This window comes from Hemibagrus wyckioides, linkage group LG07, assembly GCF_019097595.1.
Source record: "Hemibagrus wyckioides isolate EC202008001 linkage group LG07, SWU_Hwy_1.0, whole genome shotgun sequence".
In the NCBI taxonomy this organism is placed as follows: domain Eukaryota; kingdom Metazoa; phylum Chordata; class Actinopteri; order Siluriformes; family Bagridae; genus Hemibagrus; species Hemibagrus wyckioides.
In genome coordinates this window covers 2050706-2077879 of record NC_080716.1, presented here as the reverse complement: position 1 = coordinate 2077879, position 27174 = coordinate 2050706, and the positions used below count along the sequence as shown (strand labels likewise).

The 27174-nt window shown below is 39.7% G+C and overlaps 3 protein-coding genes across 5 annotated transcripts; 2 read left to right on the top strand and 1 right to left on the bottom strand.

The window, feature by feature from the left end:
- Positions 1-1884: 1884 nt before the first annotated feature.
- LOC131355831 (lipoamide acyltransferase component of branched-chain alpha-keto acid dehydrogenase complex, mitochondrial-like) lies at positions 1885-7996 on the bottom strand. Its single transcript, XM_058394347.1, has 11 exons — positions 7756-7996; positions 6660-6783; positions 6452-6527; positions 6064-6245; positions 5825-5949; positions 5494-5719; positions 5221-5387; positions 4350-4427; positions 4079-4270; positions 2646-2717; positions 1885-2219 (listed from the first exon to the last, which is right to left on the bottom strand). Exons 1-11 carry the CDS (start codon positions 7804-7806, stop codon positions 2052-2054), a joined length of 1461 nt encoding a protein of 486 aa, XP_058250330.1. The 5' UTR covers positions 7807-7996; the 3' UTR covers positions 1885-2051.
- An 859-nt stretch (positions 7997-8855) lies between these two features.
- cdc14aa (cell division cycle 14Aa) lies at positions 8856-19296 on the top strand. 2 transcript variants are annotated; one of them, XM_058393935.1, is made up of 15 exons: positions 8856-9381; positions 11367-11457; positions 11889-11964; positions 13502-13594; positions 13691-13770; positions 13884-13950; positions 15803-15865; positions 16010-16097; positions 16192-16422; positions 16527-16665; positions 16876-17026; positions 17109-17203; positions 17441-17566; positions 17662-17974; positions 18307-19296. In XM_058393935.1, the coding sequence occupies exons 1-15, from the start codon at positions 9288-9290 to the stop codon at positions 18334-18336; spliced, it is 1737 nt and encodes a 578-aa protein (XP_058249918.1). In that variant the 5' UTR covers positions 8856-9287; the 3' UTR covers positions 18337-19296. The 2 variants fall into 2 exon arrangements, with proteins under 2 accessions (XP_058249918.1, XP_058249919.1); XM_058393936.1 differs by lacking the exon at positions 8856-9381 and adding an exon at positions 10785-11161 and having other exon boundaries at positions 18307-19292.
- Positions 19297-19849: 553 nt separating this feature from the next.
- zgc:110366 (uncharacterized protein LOC550476 homolog) lies at positions 19850-26029 on the top strand. 2 transcript variants are annotated; one of them, XM_058394686.1, is made up of 8 exons: positions 19850-20009; positions 20664-20912; positions 20984-21085; positions 21166-21257; positions 21328-21510; positions 21782-21841; positions 24470-24575; positions 24764-26029. In XM_058394686.1, the coding sequence occupies exons 1-7, from the start codon at positions 19916-19918 to the stop codon at positions 24563-24565; spliced, it is 876 nt and encodes a 291-aa protein (XP_058250669.1). In that variant the 5' UTR covers positions 19850-19915; the 3' UTR covers positions 24566-24575; positions 24764-26029. The 2 variants fall into 2 exon arrangements, with proteins under 2 accessions (XP_058250669.1, XP_058250668.1); XM_058394685.1 differs by lacking the exon at positions 24470-24575 and having other exon boundaries at positions 24764-26028.
- Positions 26030-27174: the final 1145 nt, after the last annotated feature.

Below are 27174 nucleotides of genomic sequence, written 5' to 3'. Positions count from 1 at the left end.
GTGGTCTTTTTTTTTTTTTTTTTTTTTTTTCCCCAGAGCTGTATATGAATGCACTTGTATTAATGTTGTTTCTATAGCAACAGCTATAGGTTGTCGATAGGACGACGTTCACCCGTTAAAAAAAAAAAAAAAAAAACCTTTTGATATCAAAATCCCAGATATTTTTGATTATCTTAGGAAGAAGAACAGTAAGCTCTTGTTTCCATCTTCATTGTTGATGAAGTCACGTTGAAAGCACTTTTTTTTTTTTTTTTTGTTTACAAAATTTTAAAAAATGAATTAGCTTTGAGCGCTAATTCCATTAAGAAAGAAGGGTTAACAACATGTCTTTAAATATATTTTCTCAGAATCAGATGAACAGTATTTTCTTTTCTGTTAACTTTGATATTTAAATAGTTCCCGGCCATAATCGTGAAGCTCCGCCCTCATGTTCTTAGCTGGCCAATAAAAATAGTGTTTTTGGAAATGACTGACAGGAAGTTTATCGAAACACAAACAAAAATTCCGGCCCAGAGATCGTTTTTCGGTCCAAACGCTCATTCTCAGCTAAACAAAAAACATTTGTTTAAGCTACAGTTGACACTATATTGTTTATCATGACCTACAGAGCGTCCAGGTTTGTTTGTAAGGAAGTGAGCCGTTTTTAAAAATCACCGTTGAAACTTTAATGTTGTTTTTTTCCCCTCGTGACGGTACAACAATCCCAGTTGTACTACATCATGTAGACAATAGACAACGCGCTTGTAACAGCGTGCTTTCACAGTGCATCACTGCCACTCCGCCTCCATAAGTGGTTTCAGATGAAGTAACAGTCTGTGTTGGTGACAGAAGCTCATTGTGAGGATGAAGTGAACTCTGGAGAGGAGACACGCAGCAGCAGCACCGTCTCCTATGGGCATGGCTGACTGTCTTAGCGTTTAAGTCTCGACGCACTCGCGCACACTCCCTCACCCACTTCACCTCCGTCCGCATGGCGGTTAATTACCTCACACCAAAACACTTAAATTACCTCAGCTAACGCTATATCACAGTGAATTATTTTCACATCAACATGAACTGTTTCGCAAAGGTCACTTAGAAAGCTAGCGAATTAACATAAAAATGATGACTTTATTCATAAAACAGAAGGATGCTAGCTTGCTAATTATCGAGCCAGCAAAAGTACGGCGTGTGATCTAGCTACGAATAATATTGCTCTTACGGTAATTACTAAACCGATAAGCTGCAATAATATGTCCATAACAACGTAGCTACGTCTTTAGAAGCGTTTTAATTTGCCCTAATGGCCTCTTAACGAGTTAGCACGTGCCCTAGCAAATGACCTTCTCCTGCTAATCAGTGAAGTAGATGCCTGGAAATGAATTCATAACTAATAGAGCTAGCAAATAAAAAAGCCAATATTACTGATGCTAGCTTCCTAGTTAAGTCAGATAGCTAATCTAGATACAGTGAAGCAGGTTGAGACTTCAGGCTGGTTATTAGTTGGAGCCTACAGGAATATTGGCTTGTTAAGTTGCTATAACTAGCTATGAACTAGTTATAAGCAGGCTATATTATTGTAGCAACGTTACTGCGTAGTTAGTTTTATTAGCTTGTTTGATTAGCATGAACATATGATTCTAGCTTGTAGAGGAGAGATTAGCTTGCTAATTAGCAACAAAGTTTGAAAATGGCAAATCGTGTGCTATTTTTACTTTTGGATTTTTTTTATTTTTTTATTTGTTTATTCTTTTCACATTTATTTTTATCAGACAAATTTTGCCACAAAGCCTTCTGGGAAATTCTTCTCATATTATCTCAAGTGTATTAGCTCAGAGAGAGAGCCGAAACACGATTTGATTTTCAGGTCCAAAAGGAAAAAGAACGAAGCTAGAGAACCCGGAATTATCTACATGACACCCGAAAGAGTGTCATTTTATTAAAATACGCTCAAACTTACATACAGTTCAGACAAAAGGAAAAGATCCAGGTTTGTCTCTGTGGTGTTTTTCTTTTGTGAGTAACGGCAGGAAGGCATGGTGTAGTGATGAATCAGTGGTTTGTAGAAACCCTCATTTGAGGTCTAGCAGCATGGAAGTGGGTCGTTCCAAGTAGGAGCGCCACAGGTTGGAGAAGCGGGACATGGTGGCGCCGTCGATGACGCGGTGATCAGCTGACCAGCTCACGTTCATCAGGTGGGCTTTAACCAGCTCACCAGAGGCATTGAACCTCGGCAGGATCTGGAGGAGACGGAAACGGGAGGGTGGGAGCATGAATGCGGGAAGAGGAAGAAAAGAGAAGCAATATTAAAACATGCTTCTAAGAAAAGGTGGAAATATTTTCTATTTTAGTTTATTTTTAATATTCATTCATTTAATATTCATTTTATTCCACTGATCTGGCAGCTTCCGTTTCATTTACAGTTATTTATTATTATAAAATGGTATTGTTTTATATAAATACAAATTTTTTACAATAAATTATACGTTTTATATTATTTTTTATTATACTACAATAATATTATATTATTGTTATATTTTATATTATCTTATATTTTTTTAAATTTTACATTTAATAATCAATGAAATCTGGACCGGGATCTCCGTCTTTTTTTTTTATTTTTATTTTTTTTTTTATAATTATTATTAAAATGTGCTGAAGCTCACCTGGATCTTTCCCAAAGCTCCGATGGCCACCTCCGGAGGCAGGATGACCGGCTTGGCGTAAGTCCCTCCGATCTGAAACATCACAAATGAAACCATGGGCTCCAGATCACTCCGTCCTCAATCTGCTGTCATCACTGACACTGCTCTGGAATGAGCTGCTTTTAGGACGCGACCTTGTGTTGCGTTAGCTAGCTATATTAGTTAACTTGCCACTGTTGAACCCTTGAGCAATACCCACCCTGCTCCAGGGGCACTGTATCATGGCTGACCCTGAGCTCTGATCCCAACCTCCAAGGATGGGATGTGCGAAGAAAGAATTTCACTGTGCAGTAAAGTATGTGTGACAAATAAAGACAACTTGTTGCCGTGGTTACAGAAACTACGCTTGTCTCACAGTATGAAGTACAACATAAGAGCATGGTATCGAGTACATCTCTGCTTCTCAACTAAATGCCAGTGTTTTGTCACATAATTGAGTTTCTCAAGCTCTGTTTTTGTTACTCCTTAACCAGGCCTCAGATGATCTGATGCAGCGTGAGATTTCAATCTCCCTCACGACGGATCCTTTCGTCACGGCTGAATCGGGCAGCGCTGACTCAGCTCTCCGAGAGCTTGTCAAGGTCATCTAAACCCAGCATGCGTCTTATCTCTCAAAGCTCCCTGGCCGGCTGAGCTCAACATGGCAGCTGAACACACTCCGCTTTCCTGTTTTTTCTTTCGCCATTAAGAATCATTAATCGAATGCAGATTTTGTGCGTGCGTTCTAAAAAAAAAAACAAATAAGAACCGGAACAACGTGAGGTGCATTCGACTCATTAGGCAGCAAAACACAACTTGTTTTCAGGATGTAGCGCCATCTTTTGGCTAGTGAGTTGATTTACCGGAATAAAAGGGCCAAATTAGATGGACTAGCAACCAGTGCACAAATTATTAAAAAATAATAATAAGAAGAAAAAATAGTCAAATAATTTTTTTTTTTGCTAAAAATGTAAGTGTTAAAAGTAGATATTTGTTTTTATTTGAAATACTTTTTTTTACTTTAAAAAAAAAATGTAATTCAGTTAAAGGATACATTTCTCTCAAATTTTCACTGAATTTTACGCTAATTAACCATATTTTAAAAACATTTTTCCAAGGGTGCTAATAATTCTGGAGCTGACCGTATACATCGGGTTCAATAAATTGTAACGCCATAAAATGTAAAAAAAATATATATATATATATTGTGTGTGTGTATATATGAAGAATTATTCTATTCTTAATATTTATTTATTTTTCACGATAATTGGGTTGTAAAGTTCTTGTATTGTAAATTTGTTTTTATCTAGATTTTTTTTTTTTTATTAATGTTTCTGTAGTCTCGATCTCATTTGCTGGTGTAATCAAAAAGCTTTTCCCTAGTCTCTAAGAGTCTAGAGAGTCTCTAAGCTCACCGAGCCGATGTTGGAGATGGTGAACGTGCCCCCCGTCAGGTCTGCCGAGCCCAGCTGCCCGCCCGAACCCAGCGCCTGCAGTCGGTTCAGTTCAGCTGCGACATCAAACACACTCAGAGCCTGCACGCCTTTCACGTTGGGCACCAGCAGTCCCTGCGGAGTGTCCATGGCCAGACCGATGTTATGGGATGCCTGCAAACAGCACAAAGGAAATTCAATGATGCATTTTTAGGTAGAAGGCCGAGGAATTATGGGAGCTGTCCGATCTCACCTTGTAAGTGATGTTCTGACAGTCTTCATCAACCGAGGCGTTTAGGATGGGGAACTGCAGCAGGCCGAGAGACGCGGCCTAAATATAGCAGAGTGGGATATCTTTAACAAATGTGAACAAGTCTCAAGATTTCTCAGCAAAGGATAAACACATGGATAAAGGATGCATCTGCACCATCCATCCATCCATCTCATATACCCATCAAGAAATAATTTCATTCATCCCTTTATCGGATTCCTCCATCTGTCCACTTTTCCATCCATCAACACATCAAATTACCCAACTACTTTTTCATCCACTTGTCCATCTAGCCTCCAATCCCTTCATCCCATTACCCATGAATCTACCAAGCTACCAGTCCATCCATCTACATATCCAACCATCCATTAACCTACCAGTTCAACCAATCAGCCATCATTCCACCCAGTCATCCTCCCTTCTCTGTATCTGTTCACCCATCTATCCATCCATCCACCAGTAGTACACCACTCATTCACCTGTTCATCTTATCACTTTATCCACCCATCTATCTGTCTATCCATCTCCCAATCCATTCATCCACCCACCAAGCTTTACATCTATGCACTCATATATCCATCTATCTATCGATTCCACATGCATCTATTTATGGACCTATCTACTACTCCAAACATCAAGCCCCTGTCTACTTATGCATCCATCCACCTACCATCCTTCTACCAGTCAATTTATCCATCCATCCATCTATCCATAATTTACCAAACAATTTATCCATCCATCTCCCAGTGCACCTATCCATCAAATCATCTACCACTGATCAATCCATATACATATCTACCCATTCCCATGTATTTAAGGTTTAAGACCGAAGAAGACAAGCACTCAGTTATACCTTAATGAAGAAGGGCATGTAGCTCAGTTTGACTCCCCGGGATTCAGCCGCACCTTTCAGTTCGGCGCGTAATCTCACCAGCTGGGTGAGGTCCACCTCATCACAGTAACCGAAGTGAGGGATCTTCAAGGCAGCTGTCATCGTCTTCACCATGGCTTTCTGGAAACCTGTGGACATTAAGACAGATTGTCAAGGACATGATGAGGTGATGTCAGTAAAAAGATTAGCTGAAATCTTTGTAACTGAAGGAAAAGCTAAAGTGGTTGAGGTCACCGTTGAGTGTCTCGGTCTTGTCTTTCCCAGTAAAAACAGGTCGGGGGACGGTGGGTGTAGGAGGCGGAGCTGGTTTCTCAGCCTTGGCAGGAGCAGCGGGCGCAGATGGCACCTTCACGTCATCGTAAGGAAGGATTGCACCCGTCTGCTTGGCCAAAAAGTTAAGGATGTCCTCCTTTAGGATACGGTTGTCCTTTCCCGTCCCCACCACCTCACTCAGCTTAATCTGACAAACAAGTTAACAAGCAAATAACCACAAGAAGAAAGATTGGCTGTTAATACGTTATACATGTTCATCTACCTCCGCCTCTGAAGGTCAGTTTATACCTACATTGTTCTCCATGGCGAGACGTCGCACTGCGGGTGTAGCCAGAGTTTTATGTCCTTTAATCTCCTGGTGAGTGTGTTCATGAGATACTGCAGGTGTCTCCACAACGTCCTCCTCATGACCGCCATCTGCAGGACGCAGAAAGTAACATTGACCACACAACAACAAAAGAGGCATTTGGAACGAATGCCAACATCTCACTTTGCATGATCACGAGTATATTTACTGTCAGAACCAAGTACCTTGAGGCGCGTCCGTCTCGATGTCTACGAGAGGCGATCCAACGAGGGCGACCGCGTCCACGTCGTAGTAAAGCTTCCTAATGACTCCATCATATCGGCTTGTAATAGTGACGGAGGCTTTGTCGCTCTGCACCTCGCAGATGCTGTCGAACTGGGAAACCTTATCGCCCTCCTTCACATACCTTCCAACAAAAGGCAAAAAAACAAAAAGTTACGTAACAGCTGGTTTAATGTTTCCACAGAAATCTGGTGATATACAAAGACAGGAGGAGAAGTCACCACAGGTAGGCTGAGTCATGGAAAATAGTTCAACCATATGTAAATAAGCCAAGTGAAGAGAAGTGACTGAGCAGCTGGCTCAATTCCTCTACCACATCTAGATACGCACCACTCTTTGACCGTCACCTCTATGATTCCCTCGCCGATGTCCGACAACTTGAACTGAAGAACTTGTCCAGCAGCCACTAAAAGTAGAACACACAACATGAACACACTGCGACGAATCAGATTTCTCCACACCAGCTTTTCTAGACACAATTTTCTCTTCAGGAGTTGAAAGTTTTTGTTGTTGTTTATAATCTAAGTAGAGCAAGTACCACTGCTTTGTCTGAATCCTCTCCATTGCTGTGAGCTGAAAGCTGACGGGTGATGAAGGACGTGATTAGGTCCGGCTGCCCAAAGCCTGGGACAAGGTCTACAGCGGCGGGACGACGACTGGGGCTTCCACAGAGAGACAGGTAGACAGAGAGAGAGAGAGAAAACAGTAACAGATACATTAAGCATACTGTTATATATCGTTCTTAACTTTTTTGTTAAAATGCCAACGATTATTAAATAACCAACATTGCATTGCAATGCAGAATGGTCACTCCTGTTGCACTGTATTTTTCTTTCACCAATGGGTCACACTCCTGCCAAACCCTAGGGGGCGTGGCTGTAATGAGAACGGGAGTTCGTTCATTGGCTCACTGTTTGTTCACTCAGTGTCCAAATAATTTTGCACTAAAAATTTACAGATGATTAGCTGTATTAGGCAGAGGGCATAAAATCAGATGATTACTGATTAGCATTCAGAGTACGCTCTCATTTCACGTCGTAGGTGCCGAAAACATGTGAACCGAATCTTGAATTCGAGTCGATTCGACTCTTTTTTTTTCTGAATCGACTCCCTGTCCTGCAAATGGTGTTCTCTTTAGAAGCAGCAACATAGAAACGTTTGATTCATGCAGAGAGTACAAACTGCTCGTGTGTGTGTGTGTGTGTGTGTGTGTGTGTTCAATCGTAAATACGCTGCAAAATCCAAGTCGTAGTTACTTAATGTAGTGGAGTCGGTTCGGAGTCGTTCATATGAACCGTTTACCCATGTTGCAACAAAAAAACAAATATCATGTGGAAAGGGTCACCTGAATGTCCTAATACTAAGCAAGTTGCATCAGATAGATTTTTTTATACGAGCACATGGCAACTCTGAAGACATGTCTGATGATGGAAAGATTCACAAAATAAACCCAGAATAAAGTTACAGTTATCAACTCTTTTTTTTTTTTTTTTTTTGAAGTTCAATATGGAGCGATCACTATGATGTGCATGCAGTTATTTCGACTGTTTTAACTGGCATTTCGATCAAAAGGACGTGCATAAGTATTCTTTTAAAAAATAACCCATGCACAACATGTGCTGAACTAATTTTACCAGATGTCTGAGGATCCTGAAGCAGCGCCGCATTGTCGTCACCGCCGCCATCTTCGAGTTCCACTAAGACGTTTTAAACCAAAGGCAAGAAGTGCCACTCGTGACTAAAAGTCGCCCTGTAAATTAAACCACGTGAATTAGCTTCATTGCAATCATTATAAATGCGTATATTTTTTTTTGGTCGAATTAAATTAATCAGTTATCGGTGTTAAACGAAACCAGCGATTTGTTCCCTACAAATTAGTTGTTTACGTGGAACCCAGAAAACTAAACACGAGTGAAGCATCTCGTGAAAATAAATGTTCTGTGGTATACGGTGACGACACGCTCACGCCTCCTCAGACCAGCCAATTAGATTGCTCGTTTTTTCTTCTAATATGAAGGCAAAGTATTAAATAGATAGGATATCATTAATAATAATAATAATAATAATAATAATAATAATAATAATAAATTACATTTTTTATTTAAAAAAAAAACATTTACACGAATTTATAAAACATTAATTCGAATTTTCTAGTCATGTGTATTGCGCCACCCTGTGGTCAAAAATGGTATTTATTAAAATACACTAATATTTATAATAATAATAAACCAAATATAAAAGACATAATATAACCATATAGACATAATTATAATCCATATTATTATCCATTTTATTTATTTACTTCTGAAATTTCCTGTAACTTATCAGAAACAACAAGAACATTTTAGAAAAAGGCTCTCATGTGAAAGCTTGAGAGAAGGATCTAAAAGGGTCACATGGATTTTTCTCTTTCCAGAGTATTATTGAAAGAACAAACAAAATCCTTTTTCGGTTAGATGAATGCGTAAAGCTTCCAGAGTTTTAGTGTGATAGCATTGACATCGTGAGATCAGCACAACAGGGCACCATTGGGTGTGTTTTAGTTTATTTCAGTTCTTTTCCTATATCATTTCTTCCGTGACATAAATAAACACACCTCAGGGTTTCTCATATGTCCTCCACACCATCCTAATAACATCTCCTGTAACCTTATTAGAGACCGTACCCTGCTATCGGACACCATTCTCCGTTTGGACGGAGCCCTGATCTTTACACTGTCTCATCGTCTTGGATGTTGCCGTCTCACAGCGCCTGCTGTCTTGGAAGAAATAGAATGTTTTCATGCACGCTGTTGAGAGATACCATATAGGAAACAAGGATAGGTTATGGACCCGAGAAGTCCAAGATCAAGCCTGGAAATACGTGACGTCCTCACGTATAAGGAGCGAGTGTAACGGAACGCCGCATCAGGACAAGAGCCGGGGTAACCCGAGTCTGTAACCCGAGTGGCTCTCGCTCTTGTTCCATGGCATGTTCTCAGGTGAGCAGGTTCTTATAGTTGTTTTTTTTTTTTAGAAAACAAAATTCCGCTCCACTTGGATAACGTCAAGGTTATGACGAGCTTTCTGACAGACTTCTCAGTAAAGAATGCACGTTGGTGAGGAATATCTGAGGAATTTGGAGAGTTTGGACTCATTAGCATCTTATTCCTGACCTCAATGAAGGCATGTCCCGTTTGCCAGTCTGGGGGGGACACTGGCGGGTTAAACGAAGGCCTCCTGCCCTGGTACCCCCAACTGCCTGGATCACACACATCGCAGGTAACTTGTTATTTTTTACTTGTGAAATAATGTTGAAGACATTTCAAGACCCTGATTAGTTCTTTTTAAGATTATGACATACAGCTGACAGCTATCTTTATGGCTGAACATAATATAAGAAACCACTTTAAAAATCATTATTTGCTTGCACACTGAAAAATTCTAGAGGTCCATTGTTGAAGATGGAAGCATCAGGTGATGTGTGGTTGAGGGTTGTGAACGAACGTGAGCCTTATTAGACCAAGGTTCCTCACATAGGGAACTGTACATTCCAAACTCAGGGTACTGCTTAAAAGTTTAGGATACCACATGTTCCATACTCAGCATTCTGTATGTTCAAGTCTCAGGGGTACCATATGTTCCTCACTTAGGGTATTGTATATTCTGACCTCAGCGTACTGTATGCTTCAGGTTACCATATTTATCCTGTAAATATGGTCTAGTCTCAAGGTACTGTGCCCTCAGTGCTCAGGTTCAAGTTCAAGTTCGGTATGCTGAAACCTCAGAGTACTGTATGCTCCAACTTCAGGGTACTGTATGTTCCAGTCTTAAGGTTCTATATCCTCAGTGCACTGTATGTTTCTCACTTAGGGTACCATATGGCCCAATCTCAGTGTAGTGTATGCTCTAAGCTCAAGGTGCCATATGTTCCGTTCTTAGGGTACTGTATTCTCTGTGCTCACGGTAATGTACTTTTTCTGGCATTTGGCAGACTCACACAGATTTTATCTCATGTTATACAACTGCTCAGGGGCCCACAGGTGGCAGCTTGGTGGACCTAGGATTCGAACCTACATCCTTCTGAGCAGTAGTCCAACTACCTTAACCACTAAGCTACCACATCCCCATACAATGTAAAGTTCAAGCTCAGAAGAGATGGACGTTTGCACAAAACCTGGTTGGGAAATGATGATTATATGTCAGGAAAAACATGCCGAAGTGCTCATTTGGCTCTGGTAAATACGTCTAGCGTAAGTTATCGAAGGAATGCTTTCAGTGGTAAAATGTTGTTGACTAAGATGACACTAGGGATGGTGATAAGATGGTATTTTTGTGGTAACGTAAGGTTTGCTGTGGCTCTCCTACTAATGTCACTGTCCTCAAAGTCACATTAGTACAATTTCACCATGGAAACTCGAGCTAAATGAATAAATGAAGTGACGTGAACGAAACACTCATAGAGCTTCTAAAAAGGTATATATTTTAGTCAGGAATTCCATGTAAATTCCATTAAATGTGTGAAAAGGTCTAAAGAGGCTTTAGATTAAAAAAAAAACCCATTAGCCTTCATGTTTCTATCTCAGTAAATCCTTCTCCCGCCCTTTTGACGTCGCCTGCCTCGCCCCGAACGCTGATTGGTCAGATCACGCTAAAAAGCCCGCCCTTCCATGGCAACGCTTCTTCGCGCGACCCAGGGACAGGCGGTTGCCAAGCGACGGCGTTCTCGCATACTTGCGTGCTATTTGATAAATAGTGCAGTCGCGTACTGATGGCGTACTACTTAGTGCTGTAGTATGCAGTGTTTTACGTGGCTTTAGCGACGTCCCTTTTTAAAGTCCAGGGAAGTTTAATAGCTACGACGCGTGGTGTGTGTAAGGGGGGGGTAAAAAAAGAAAACAACTTTGCTAGGAAATAACTTTCATTTTCGGCTTAAATGTAAACTTTTGTCTGCGACATGGGAATATTCTCCGCCGCATAATTCTACACCGTTCAGTGTCGCAGATATTGAACGCAATGGCGCGTGAAATCGGCGTTTTCGGAGCCGCCGAGTTAATTAAAGGTATTATTTTAATTTTTGTTATTGTTTTAAAAATAACTGTTTCATATTTAAAAAACAAACAAAAAAAAACAAACAAAATGCTATAATTGTTTTGTAAAAAAAAAAAGAAAAAAGAAGAAGGACGCCGCGTGCGTCAATTACGTCACGATTTAGGGGTCCAAGCACTTATTGCTGTTTGTTTGTTTGTTTGTTTGTTTGTTTGCAGATCGCTTATACTTTGCAACTCTCCGAGGAAAACCGAAAAGTACAGCGAACGCACACTACTTCTGCACAGACGACGAGTTTGTCTATGAAAAGTGAGTAGTTTTGTGTTAAAAGAAAAATAGAAAAACAAAACATTGACAATTTAGTGCTAAAAAGTTTGAACATTCAGGATGCTGTGTGTATTTTTTTTTTTTTTTTTATGTCACACACAGAACAGGAAATTTTTGATTCCGCTTAAAACACAGCAGTGTATCGACGACCGGTTGTCCCCGTTATCGCTTTCTTTATAGCAGCTACAAACTTGCCATGTTTTATGTCTTACCAAAGTTCTGACATCGGAGACTCCTACTGTTAAAGCAAACACACACATCTGTGCGTAAACTGTTACTATGGGAACGACAACCCCTTAACTTAAACCTGAACCTTTTGCTAGAAATGAATCGATCAGACGATGATACAATTCTGTAGGACTCAAAGATAAACATTACAGCGTCTTATGCATGCTTCTGATTTTCCGTTTCAGCTTCTACGCAGACTTCGGCCCTCTCAACCTGGCCGTGGTGTATCGATACTGCTGTAAACTGAACAAAAAGCTCAAGGTGAGACGACAAGCTCCGGCAGAAAGTCTGTTGATCTGTGATGGTGGTCCCATCACGAAGAGCTGCTGTTTGTCCTTCACGTCATGCTGATTAGATCATGTTAAAGAACTCTCTTTTTGGAATGGTCACTAAGACAGATGAGCCGTGTTTACAAGCAAATTTTGGAAAAAGGTGTTTGACCCATTTGTGTGAATTCTACTCGATCCCTTGAGTGCTGTTCTAAACACCAGGAATGCTTTTTGACCATCATGTATTTGTTAGTAGTATAGGTATAAGTAGAAAGGACTCATGTAAAGGGACCGGGACACAACCAGTGGCAAGTGCATTGAGGTGTATTAAAACAATTACATCATGCAGTCGAGAACAGCTTCCTGCACTTATTTCCTCTCTTGGTACTCCCAACACCTTTGCGTTGTTCATTAGTGCTGAATCAGAGAGGAGCAGAAGGTCCTGGCAGGTTCTCAAAGACATGAGTGGGTTTCTTACATCTGGAGCTGACAGACAATTGTTGGAGGTTTTGGCGTTAGAGACCAAAAGTGGATGAAGGTAGCTTGTTATCCTGTGCTAACAATGTCTGTGTATCACATCTCTTGCGGTGGCTTGAAAAGTTAAATATATAGTATACCTTAACAAGCAACCGAAGGACCATTGCTTAAAGCTTTCTTTATTATATAAAAAGCACCTTATTGGGACACGCCCAAGACGTACATCTTGGTATCTAGCGTTTCTTAGTGTTTTTCCATTTTTAGCTTGCCTAGAACAATTTGGTTTAAACAGCGGTATTTTTTTTTTTTGTCCAAAGCGAGTAAATTGGTGGAAGGATGTTCAGTATAGTCACCAACACAAACTGTTCGACATTACAGTGTACAGTTGTAGAAAAGAAATGATCACGCTGGTGCAGCCACTTTTTGAGTCTAAATGACTTCTCGGGGAGTTTTCCCTTGCCACTGTTATCTCTGGTTTGTTCATGGTGAGCCACATTTATATCTGGATTGTGACGAAGTCCATCTGATAAAGAATTACACATCTGGGACTAAATGTGTCCCTGTCAATCACGTAGAAGCGCAAAAAGCCTTGGTGCCAAGTTACAAGAACAGGGAGAGATTGAAACAAACAAAGAGAACGTAAAACCATTAAGTGCTACATGTACAATCGCACACAACCAGGCTCGTGATGAAATATTTAAACAGCCTGCTGTAACACAAAGCCGGGTTTCGAGCCAGTGGTCATTAGCTAAGTAACAGCTGTGGGTAGTACCTTCTGTATATTGTGTTATGATTGGCCGAGTTTCTACCATTTTATATAATTAATAAAGCTGAATCTGAATGCTTCATAACACGTTGTCATGGTAACGGATAATTCAATGGGATGTCGTTTAAGCCTAGTGATGATTAATATTGTGACGTTTTCTCTGAGAAGATGTTTCGGATCTCGTTTCATCCCACAATCATAAGGTTTCATAAACAGATTGAATTGCTGCGGAATTAGAGGAATAAAAGGCTTTGTACAACAGTTTGTATTCTGTGTGTCCCTCCAGTCTTTCACTCTTTCCCGGAAGCGCATCATTCATTACACCAGCTACGACCAGCACGAGAGAGCCAACGCCGCCTTCCTGATCGGCGCCTACGCTGTGGGTCTTTGCTCAACACCTTCTCCCTTTCAGTCTAAATATTTCACAGACCATTTAACATTCGTGGATGATATCTGGTCTTGTTTTCCACTCCAGGTAATATACTTAAAAAGAACTCCAGAGGAAGTCTACCGAGCCCTGATATCCGGGACTAACGTGTCCTACCTGCCCTTCAGGTAAATCTCCAGTGTGTGTGTGTGTGTGTGTGTGGGGGGGGGGGTTATGTACGTTTTGAGATTCAAGCCCAAAGAGAACACCGGGTTCACGTCCTGTGTCCTCTTTCCTTCAGAGATGCTGCCTTTGGGAACTGCACCTACAACCTCACCATCTTAGACTGTTTACAAGGAATCCGTAAGGTTAGTGCGCAACAGAAGCCCTTTCATTTATTTACGCCTCTCGAAGCTGCACAGCCTAATCATAATCCTTTAGTCTAATTATCTGCCTTACCAACACTGTCACAGGAAGCGGCCTAGGACAGAAGGTTTACATAACCGTCTTCTACAAAGTACAACCTCATCATGTACACAAGTTTTGACAAAGTTTGTGGAGGTTGGAAGGACGATAATGCTTGAATATGAAACGTTATTCTGTTCTCACAGCATGCAGTCAGTATTACATGATCCTGCCACAGACCTAGAACCTACTGTTTGTCTGGAACATATAGCTTCAGACTTGAGAGAGTAAATGATGTATAGAAATAATTCATTACACATACAGACGCTGGCTTTCCCCCGAAAAATTGAATTTTTCAGTCTGTGCACATATAAAGTCTCCTTCAGTTTCATCCTGAAGGTTCAAAAAGACTAAACACTGATTTATTTTTTTTTTTCTCATCCTGGAATCTTGACGATTTTGAAAACGTTTTGGCCAGAAATAGATTTTTAAACAACATAATGAAATAAAAACTTAAATTCTATCCACATGCCAGAGGCAATGCTGCAACAGTACGAGTTCCTAGAGAGATTGGAATTAATAAATGAATGAATGAATGAATGAATGAATGAATTGGTGAATCAAATAAAGAATCAGAGAGTCAATCGAGGAATCATTTGGACAATGGGAATCAAACTTTTTTTTTTTTTTTTTTTTTTACAAAATGGAATCAAATGTTTTGTGAAATGTTTAATAGTTTTGTCTTTTACTGAAGCGAGCCAAGGATGTTTGGATCCGATTTGTGAGCTCAAGTACCAATATTTTACCTAATGATTCACTGAATCAAACAATGAGTTAATTGAGGAATTATTTAAAGGATAGAATTGGATTCATGTGATTGGTGAATCAGTCAAAGAATCATTTGAGTCGATTGAGGAATCATTCAAAGGATGGAATACATTAATGCAATGGGTGAATCAATGAAAGAATCAATGAGTCGATTGAGGAATCATTTAAAGGATGGAACGGATTCATGTAATTGGTGAATCAATCAAGGAATCAATAAGTCGATTGAGGAATCATTTAAAGGGTGGAATGTATTTGCAATGGGTGAATCAAACAAAGAATCAATGAGTCAATTGAGGAATCATTCAAAGCATGGAATGTATTAATGCGATTGGTGAATCAATCAGAGTCAATGAGTCGATTGAGGAATCATTTAAAGGATGGAATGGATTCATGTAATTGGTGAATCAATCAAGGAATACATGAGTCGATTGAGGAATCATTTAAAGGATGGAACGGATTCATGTAATTGGTGAATCAAAGAATCAATGAGTCAATTGAGGAATCATTCAAAACATGGAATGTATTAATGCGATTGGTGAATCAATCAGAGTCAATGAGTCGATCGAAGAATCATTTAAAGGATGGAATGGATTCATTCAATTGGTGAATCAATCAAAGAATCAGTGAGTCGATTGAGGAATCATTCAAAGCATGGAATGTATTAATGCGATTGGTGAATCCATCAACAAATCAATGAGTTGATTGAGGAATCATTTTTAGGATAGAATGGATTCAAGGAATTTTACCATTGTTTTTTTAAGAGTATGTTTTAAGAGAACATATCTAAAACTATGGGATGGTTAGTGACCAGTTCAGTCCCTAAGTGTTTTTGTCATATTAAAGTATGCGTTTAAATGACTCTTTGAAGAAATGAAGAAAATGCTGTTCTTTTTTTTTTTTTAACACTTGTGATGCATGTACAGATTTGTTAAGAAAATGGACAATTAAAGATGATGTCAGTTAATTATTTATTTCTCTTCTGTCAAGGCCTTGCAGCACGGGTTCTTTGACTTCGAGACGTTCGACGTTGAGGAGTACGAGCACTACGAGGTGACGTACAGTACGAGGGACGAGAGATGAGATAAACATGCTATCTGCCCTAATCAGTTTACGTGAACAGACGTTAGGTGTTTATTTCTTTTAATAACTAAATGATTAGTGATACAACTGATCAAATTCTTTTCTTTTATTCAGCGTGTAGAAAATGGTGACTTTAACTGGATTGTGCCAGGGAAGCTGCTGGCCTTCAGTGGGCCTCATCCCAAGAGCAAAATCGAGAATGGTGAGCGAGAACATCATGTTATGTTATAAGATCTTTCTGTCCTCGACTTGTGGAATGATTCTCCACAAATGACCTCCATGATCCTTATTCCCAGGATTCCCTCTCCATGCCCCGGAAGCGTACTTCCCCTACTTCCGGCAGCACAACGTCAGCGACGTGGTCCGGCTCAACAGGAAGATGTACGAGGGAAGCCGCTTTACAGACGCCGGCTTCGCGCATCACGACCTGTTCTTCGAGGACGGCGGCACGCCGAGCGACATCATCATACGCCGCTTCCTGCACATCTGCGAAACGTCCGAGGGCGCCGTCGCCGTCCACTGTAAAGGTGAGATACGAGAACAACTCCATGGATGGAGGGACAGGAAATGTGTGTTTTTTTTTTGTTTTTTTTTGTAAGAAGAGTCTCATTGTGTGTGTATGTGTGTGTAGCTGGCCTGGGCAGGACCGGCACCCTGATCGGCTGCTATCTCATGAAGCATTACCGCTTCACGGCTGCAGAGGCCATCGCATGGATTCGCATCTGCAGGCCCGGTTCAGTCATCGGCCAACAGCAGAACTTTCTGGAAGAGTGAGTGAGCCAAGAGGTCGAGAGAAAATTCAGATCAAAATTGAATAGAAATAGTAATCTCTTTCTGTCTGTCCCTCTCTGTCTCTCTCTGTCTGTCTCTCTGTCTCTCTCTCTCTCTCTCTCTCTCACTCTGTCTCTCTCTCTCTCTCTCTCTCTGTCTTCCACTCTTTCTGTCTGTCTCTCTGTCTCTGTCTCTCTCTCTCGGTACAGAAAGCAGCACAGCATGTGGATGGACGGGGATTTGTACCGCTCCAAGCAGCCGAGGCCGCGGCCGTACCCTGAGAGAGACCTGGCTCACCTCATCTCCGGCCTGGACGACGTTTCTCTCAGCAGCAGCCTGAACACACTAAGCATGGACGAGGTACCGAGTTTCAGAGGACCTTCGATGCTGCCGTCATTTATTACCTTTCTTTCTTTATTTACTTCATTTCTCTCCACCACAGAATGACCTCATGGACAATAACATGGGCTTAACTCAGGGAGACCGCCTGAGAGCGTTGAAGTGTCGCCGCCCTCTCAGGTCTCTGTCCACTCTCGGGTAAGCCGAGTAACACCCCAGCTCCAGAATTATTGGCACCCTCGACAAAAAAGATGATCTTTTCTTTTAATTAGAAAGTTAAGCTAAAATGTCAGAGAACTGAAGTAAAACATTTAACAAAACCACTTGTGTCATAATTATTGGCACCCCTGCAGTTAGTACATCATCTTGTAATAAATAAATACTCATAAATCAAACAAAACTCATAAATAAACCTTTCTCCTGTCATTCTTTCAGCGGTTTACGTCCGATTCCTGGCACCATTCCTCCCTCGAAGTCTTCTAAAGCGCCGCCTCCTTTCTCCAGTGGCCCTGTAACCAGGAGACTGGCTCGAAGCCCGTCATCCAGCGGAAACCTGAAGAGGTATGTACACACAAATAGAGACGTACGGATGTTCAGTTACGTAAACATTCCATCATGGAAATGCACACGAGTCTTTATAACGGTCCATGTTGCAGCTTTAAACCCGGCTTGGCCCGCTCCCTCGGCAACCTTTACAGCCTGGACGACTTTGTAGACGCCGAAGACGACGACACGTCCGCACCCTCCTACCCCGCCCTTCCTCCTTCGCTCCTCCCCTCGGGCCCTCCTCCACCCCGCTTCGGTTTCGGATACCCCATCCCGAGTTTCCAACAGGAAGTTAACAACAACCTGAACAGTCCTCCTGCTCCTGCGCGCAGGCCTGCGAGGAGAGGGAACTTCAGACCTTTAAACCCCAGAGTTCCCGTTTCGGGCGTGTTCGCGGGCCGCCACCTCAGCCGCTCAATCCCCGTGAGTGGATTTTTTTTTTTGTGCTTTCCCACTTCTACTTTTCCCAGTCATCTTGCTACCAATTTTTCTTTTTCCCTCACACGCCTGTTCTATCCTAGCATTTGTCCTGTTCTACTTTAACAAAACTCTTTCCACTGTGTCTCTTATTTTTAATCGATCTGAATTAAGGACTGTGTCTGTTAGAAATTCTGTTAGATGATCACAGATGGTCTGATGGATCACAAACCTGCACTCCTTCTTCTTGCTGTCTTTATTACTACAATCTGAACATCCGGATTAAGACACACTCTGCTTCGCTCTCTGATTATGTGTCTTGTTCTTTGTCTTTTCAGTCCCTTCAGTCCGAGTATGTTAAATACTAGCGCCACGGCGACGTGACACTGACTCTTCCTCTGTGAAGTGACTCCTCGCCGGGTTCATCCTCCAAGACGGAGACCGCAAACTAATAAACCATGGCCTCACTGTGTCAGATTTTTTTTTTTTTTTCTTTTCTCTTTTCATTTCCGGTCACTAGAACACATAATGCTTCTATAATTGAACGTTTTCTCACGCTCGAGCTGCAGGATTGTTGTTCTAACTGAAGGCTCTTGAGTTTTACCGACATGGACCTCTTCCTCAGGGCAGAAAGATGTGCGGTGAGGAAGCAGGATTTTAGATCTTGGAAAAAAACAAACCTCAGACAGACACAAGATTCCTGCTGGAAAATGCTCCGTCTCACCGCTCTGTGGTTTTTACATGGATCATGTGACCTTTCAGAAGCACTCGATTTCTAGATGAACAGTGTAAATCAGTGTTGATAGTAATAATTATTCACTTGTAATCTCTCACACACACTCACTCACACATGATTCTGTTATTTTTTTGGTATAATTATGATTGTTTCTGCCTAGAAATGAGGTTTAGGCTTAATTAAAACTCTAATGAGCTGTAAAATGTCTGTGTGTGTGAGAGAGAGAGAGAGCGTGAAAGTGTGTGTGTGTGTGTGTGTGTGTGTGTGTGTGTGTATATATGATAACTCACTCTGGGACATTTTGTATAGACAGTCTGATTTGTACAACCCATTTTTGTACAGACAGTTCACTCTTGTATTGATTGATAAAAGCGATCGGAAATTAAACGTGTAATGATTTAACGGATAATAACTCGTCGCCATGTGAACTGCGACAGGGTGTGTGAACTGTGTTACCATGGTAACAGTGAGTACCTTTCGAATCTCTCGCTCTCCTCTCTTTCTCCTCCCTCTCCCTCACCCTGTCTCTCCTCCCCCTTTCTCTCTCTCTCTCTCTCTCTCTCTCTCTCTCTGTGTCTGTGTTTAAACCTCAAAACATTCAGCCTCCAAAACTATTGGAACACTTTGATCAGATGCATTGAAGTAATTTATAATTTGCATCGATATGCCAATAATTCTGCATATATATGTATGTATGTGTGTGTATGTATATATATATATATAGTGTGTGTGTGTGTATATGTATGTGTATATAATATATATATAATATAATATATATATATATATATATATATATATATATATATATATATATATATAATATATATATATATATATATATAATATATATATATATATATAATATATATATATATATAATATATATATATATAATATATATATTATATAATTTATATAATATATATATTATATATATATTTATATTATATTTGTGTATATATATATATATATATATACACACACACACAGTTTGGCATTTTAGACAAAACGCCTGCGTATAACAAACTTCTTAAACGTTAAAAATATTATTATTAATAATAATAATAATAATAATAATTTTCAAGCACAAGAGGATTTTTCCGGCTGCCGACATGTAAACAGACTGTCGCAAAAAAAAAAGCCGCTTTACGACACCCCTGTCTGCTTGTTGTGGACACATTCCTCGCCGTAATGTCTTTATTTGTTATAGCATGAAGGAAGTCGCTTTTTGTGTTTCTCCGATGCAGCATTTCTCAGAAGACGTTGAGCTTTCCAACAGGCTGAAAATCCCAATCCTAGGGTTAGGTGAGTGCAAATTAGTGCTACATATGAATTATTTATTATTTTTAAAAATGTGCATAAACATATAGAAGAAGATCTGTGTGCGTATATAACAGATGTTACGGTGAGCAGCAGAAGCTCTGAATGAAAGATCCGCACTTTGTTTAGGATTAAACTGTTCTCCAATCCGGATTTTTTTTTTATTTTTAATAATGTAATTCGGATTATGTCGTCATTCATGTTAAAAGCCATAAAAGCACAGAGATATGAAGGAATAGTTCAGCTTTAAAATGATCTGAACACAGTTTTCCCTCAGACTGTAGATGAGGAGTTATTTCTGGAGTCTAAAGTTCATTTAAAATACTGAGATTGGCTCACAGTAACATTAACACAGTAACATTAACACAGTCCGATCTATTTAAACACTTCCAGATTTGACGGTATTTACAACCAAATCAGATCATTTTATCTTCCCTCCATTTGAAGGCACTAAAAGTTTGGCTCCTCAGCTGTTCAGTGAAATCCACTGTCACTGCCTGTCATGATCAGCCTGAAAACAATCAACCCAAACCCATGAGAAGTTGCAAAAACCTCAGATGAGGTCAAATCCCTAACTCCTTACTGAAAGATTCACCATATCAGTCTAATCTAATTAGCCTGGCTTTTTCTTCTATCCAGGAACGTCGCACCACGGTGGCTACTCACACGATGCGGTCGTTTACGCCCTGCGGGAGTGCGGCGTCAGGCACATAGACACGGCTAAAAGATACGGCTGTGAAGAAGCCTTGTCCAAGTCGATCACTGAGAGTCGAGTCCCACGTGACGAGCTGTGGATCACCACCAAGCTGTGGCCACAGGATTATGGCTATCAGAGCGCCAAGGAGGCCTGTCGGGCCTCGTGTGCCAGACTCGGGGTTGAGTATTTAGGTACGAGTGGCTTCGTTGCTTGTGGGTTGCAAAGTCGTCAGAGACGAGTGTAACATCTCTCTCTCTTACAGATCTGTATCTGATGCACTGGCCTGACTGTGGCGTCCCGGCCCGCTCCAACAGGGACGTCCGAGCCGAGACGTGGAGAGCGCTGGAGGAGATGTGCGACGAAGGTTTGGATTTTCATATGGACGGATCGTCAGGGTGACGTGTGTTGGCTGCGCTGATGAGGATATTTTCCTGTTTATCGCAGGATTGTGTCGTTCCATCGGCGTGAGCAACTTCTTGATCAGACATCTGGAGGAGATGAAAGAAGACGCCGGTGTGATGCCTCATGTCAACCAGGTATGAGCTAAAGGAAGCTGTTTAACTCTGTGGAATGATCAGAACCTGCAAGTGCTGGATGTTTTCGCAGGTGGAGTTTCATCCGTTTCAGCAGCCGTGGCGGCTGGTGGAGTTTTGCCGCAGTGAAGGCGTAGCGTTCGGCGGTTACTGTCCTCTAGCTAAGGGCCAAGCGCTCAACCATCCAGTCATCGTGGAGCTGGCGCAGAAGTACGGACGAAACGCTTCACAGGTCTGCATCCGCTGGAGCATTCAGGTACCAGACTGATGAGTTGATGCAAAATGAAGCCTAAAGATAAGTTTTAAGAGAACCTTTTTTGAGATTTTTGTTTGTCATTAAATTCGATAAAGTAAAGAAAGAAAATCCAGATGAGTAATTCAAACGATTTTGTGGCTCAAAAGTCACATTTGTTCAGAAACTAAAGAAAGGTTGCTGTTTGAATTTTTGTTTGTGATTTGTACAAAAACCCTATGAGGATGAACTGCACTATACCTGGACATTGATTTCATGTCTTTTTGTCCATCAGAATGGGATCATCACCATCCCGAAGTCTACCAAACCAGATCGGATTCTGGAAAACTGCCAGGTAACTTCTCAGTTCTTCAGGTGATGTTTTTAGGCTGAAAGCGGCACCGTGGTTACTTTCTGTCTAGAAACCTGCTCAAGCTTCTATGTTTGGATCGTTACATTTTCAGATATATATATATATTTATATATATATATAAATATATATATATAAATACTTTACTATATATATATATATATATATATATATAGTATAGATATATAGATATATATATATATATATATATAATATAGTATAGATATATAGATATATTATTTTTTTTTTTCAAAGAAGAGCCTTGAGGAGCCATTTTGTTGCACATTTAGATCTTCTCAACTTCCCCAGTCATTGTCCTCATTATCCTTGTTGACTTTGGCGTTCACTCATATAATGTTTGTAAGATGATACACCGGAGAAATAGATTCAACCCCGACTATAGACTTGAATACAGACTACAGAATTGATTATAGACTTGAATATAAACTGTTGAATTGATTATAGACGTGGATACAGACTGTAGAATTGAAATTAGATGTGAATACTGACTAGAGATTTGAGTACAGATTACAGAATTGATTATGGGCTAGAATACAGACTAAAATATAGACTATACAATTAATACAGACTAGAATACAGACTATAGAATTAATATAGACTAGAATGCAGGCTTTAGAATTAATATAGACTAGACTGCAGACTATAGAATTAATATAGACTAGAATGCAGACTATAGAATTAATATAGACTATAGAATTAATATAGACTATAGAATTAATACAGACTATAGAATTAATATAGACTAGAATGCAGGCTTTAGAATTAATATAGACTAGAATGCAGGCTTTAGAATTAATATAGACTATAGAATTAATACAGACTATAGAATTAATATAGACTAGAATGCAGACTATAGAATTAATATAGACTAGAATGCAGACTATAGAATTAATATAGACTAGAATGCAGGCTTTAGAATTAATACAGACTATAGAATTAATACAGACTATAGAATTAATATAGACTAGAATGCAGACTATAGAATTAATATAGACTAGAATGCAGACTATAGAATTAATATAGACTAGAATGCAGGCTTTAGAATTAATACAGACTATAGAATTAATACAGACTATAGAATTAATATAGACTAGAATGCAGACTATAGAATTAATACAGACTATAGAATTAATATAGACTAGAATGCAGACTATAGAATTAATATAGACTAGAATGCAGACTATAGAATTAATATAGACTATAGAATTAATATAGACTAGAATGCAGACTATAGAATTAATACAGACTATAGAATTAATATAGACTAGAATGCAGACTATAGAATTAATATAGACTAGAATGCAGGCTTTAGAATTAATACAGACTATAGAATTAATATAGACTAGAATGCAGACTATAGAATTAATACAGACTATAGAATTAATATAGACTAGAATGCAGACTATAGAATTAATATAGACTAGAATGCAGGCTTTAGAATTAATACAGACTATAGAATTAATACAGACTATAGAATTAATATAGACTAGAATGCAGACTATAGAATTAATATAGACTATAGAATTAATACAGACTATAGAATTAATATAGACTAGAATACAGACTATAGAATTAATATAGACTAGAATGCAGACTATAGAATTAATATAGACTAGAATGCAGACTATAGAATTAATATAGACTATAGAATTAATACAGACTATAGAATTAATATAGACTAGAATGCAGACTATAGAATTAATATAGACTAGAATGCAGACTATAGAATTAATATAGACTAGAATGCAGGCTTTAGAATTAATACAGACTATAGAATTAATATAGACTAGAATGCAGACTATAGAATTAATATAGACTAGAATGCAGACTATAGAATTAATATAGACTAGAATGCAGGCTTTAGAATTAATATAGACTATAGAATTAATACAGACTATAGAATTAATATAGACTAGAATGCAGACTATAGAATTAATATAGACTAGAATGCAGACTATAGAATTAATATAGACTAGAATGCAGACTATAGAATTAATATAGACTAGAATGCAGGCTATGAATATTAATAAACTAAAATAAAGACTACAGAATTGATATAGACTAGATCTAATATAATTGAGAGTGGACTATAGAATTAATATAGACTAGAATATAGATGATAGAATTACTAGAATAAAACACAGACTATATAATTGGGTATGGACTAGAATGCAGACCATGTAACTAGAATTATATAGATGATATACAGATGATAGAATTAATATTGTCTAAAACGAATATAGACTAGAGTATGGACTTTATCATTGATTATGGACTAGATTGCAGACTATTGCATTAATACGGACTATAGAATTAATATAGACTAGAATACAGACTATAGACTTCAGGAGCCGGACACACTCGGAGTTCAACGACCCCACCTGAACATTAGCTACTGAAATGGCACAAAAAATAAAGCTCTTTTTCTAGAAATGAGAGAACTTTCACCACAATGGCTAATAGTTGATATACTTAGCAAATCATTCTCAACATAAATGAGAAAGCAGAAAAGATATAAATAACCTTAGCGCTAACGTTTGTGTTCGTATCTAAAACTTGTCCTTTTCACTCTGACTGCCTCTGCATGCACAGGTGTTTGGGTTCCAGCTGGAAGACACTGACATGGCTGCCATGCACGCATTGCATGATGGGAGGCACGTGAGCTGGGACCCAACCCTCGTGGACTGAGCGCACACTGGTGTGTGTGTGTGTGTGTTTAATCAGTATTTCACTTTGAGCAGCATCAGATCATGTTTGTGTACACTTCTGTAATCATGTCACGAGAACCTGTAGAACCCTCATATTTATCAAAGAAGAGAAATCCTCGCAATTCGGTTAATTAACACTCGTTGGTTTGTCTCTTTTTTTTAAAATTTTCCTTTCCAGGTCTTTGGGTTCACGCTTTCCGAAGAGGACATGCAGAGCATCGGGCGATTACACGCTGACAAAAAGCTCATTCATCTCAGCTACCCGCTCTGGAACGGATAACGATGACGACTCGGGTTCTGTGATTTTGTGAATTGTTGGGTCTACGTTAAAGTAAAATAAATAAATCTGAACATAGAGTTAGATTTAGAACATCTCTGGTTTGGGGAAACTACTACGGAGGAACTTTCTAGCATCCAGAAGATTTCTCACCAAGGAACTGTTGAGGAACCTCGACTGTGTTGGGTTTGTTGGATCTTCTCTGTCGGCCTCCAGACAGCGAGTGTTTGTTCCTTATGGACGAGAGTCCTGAGCAACAGTTGCTACACAAACAGAAGTACACTATGTTGTTAAAAGTTTTTTCCAGGGGTTGGACTCGACCACTTGGTTCCAGTGAAAGGAACTCTTAAGGACAATTTCCTGCTCACAAATTGGTGGGAACAGTTTGGGGGTGACCCCTTCCTGTTCCAACATGACTGTACACCAGGGCACAAAGCAAGGTCCATAAAGACGTGGATGAGTGAGTTTGGTGTGGAGGAACTTGACTGACCTGCACAGAGTCCTGACCTCAACCCCATAGAACACCTTTGGGATGAATTAGAGCGGACACTGCGAGACAGGACAAAACTGGGACGTCTGCCTTTACATGCACATGAATGTAATATGGAGTTGTCTCCCGCCCTTTGCAGCTATAACAGCTTCAACTCTTCTGGGAAGGCTTTCCACAAGGTGTAGGAGTGTGTTTATGGGAATTTTTGACCTTTCCACTAGAAGCACATTTGTGAGGTCAGGCACTGATGTTGGACGAGAAGGTCTGGCTCACAGTCTCCGCTCTAATTCATCCCAAAGGTGTTCTATGGGGTTGAGGTCAGGACTCTGTGCAGTTCCTCCACACCAAACTCGCTCATCCATGTCTTTATGGACCTTGCGTTGGTCACTGGTCATGTTGGAACAGGAAGGGGTCATCCCCAAACTGTTCCCACAAAGTTGGGAGCATGAAATTGTCCAACATGTCTTGGTATGAAGCTGAAGCATTAAGAGTTCCTTTCACTGGAACTAAGGGGCCGAGCCCAACCCCTGAAAAACAACACCTGAACTCAAAGATTTGGAGGGGTGTCCCAAAACTTTTGGCAGTATAGCGCATCATATTCATCAACATATTTAATAATGGATTTTGAACAAAAATGATAAAATAAATAAATAAATCCGCACCGACTTGAGTGTCAATATTGTTTAATCCATCCTCTCGTTTATAATCACTGTCGTACACAAGTTCGTTTTTTTTTGTTTGTTTTTTTTGTTTTTTTTTAAACATATCACAAGGGTTTTTTTTTTTTTTTTTTCTTTGCTTTCCTCCAAACGTCAAGTTTTACCTCTCGGAACGAAAAAAAAAAAAAAAAAACCCAAAACAAACAAACAAAAAGAGCAGATTGTATTATACAAAAAATGCAAACCAATTTTCACACAGTGAATTTGTTTTACAAAGTCATAAAATGGCGTAATAATGGCTACATCCACATTGGAGTAAGATGGTTCTAAACATTCCTTAATGGAGTATAATCTGAAGTTTATATATATATGTATATATATAAAAACCTTTCCTTGTTTGAAATCAAGCCTGTACCTTAATTTAAGAGGTTGTTTTCTTTTCCTTTTTCGTTTTTAAACAAGACGACTCGGAAGTAATCATAAAAAAGCCAGTAAGGTCCCGCCCATCCCCACCCCTCCCTCACCCCGCTTCCAAAAAGAAAAGAATTATATAGACACAGCAATAACAGTGTTAAGGTTTGAAGAAGGAGGGGAAAAAAACACGAGTTAATTCACCTTTATCGTTTAAACGAGTGCTACAGGTCCGCTCAAAACAGACACGATCCGCATAGAGAAATGAATATCATCCATTAGGAACAGGCCTGCTCGCAAAGATCGCCACATTTTACACTGTGACTCCTCTGCTCCAGGAAAAAAATATAATAATAATAATAATAAATCATGCACAAAAGTTTCTTTCTTTATATAAACGCCACTTGGGTTTTCAGCTGCTGGACACAGACGTGATTTCATCTGTAAAGCAGAGAAGGGGAAAAAAAAAGCCAGAGTTATGAACTCGGTGAGATCACTGATTATTAAAACGTACAAAAGAGAGAGAGAGAGAGAAAAAAAGAGAAATCTCAAACTTAGGGTGCAGTCATGCGAGCGCCGATGAAGCCTAAATACTTCCCACATAATCCAAAAGGAAGGAAGGAAGGAAAGAAAGAAAGGAGTCTCCAGTTCAAAGAGAAAGCTGTCAGAAAGAAAGAAAGATAGATTCCGCACACTTACATACTGCAACATGTTCATCTGAACAGCACACGCAAGAGACTTTATAACGCTTT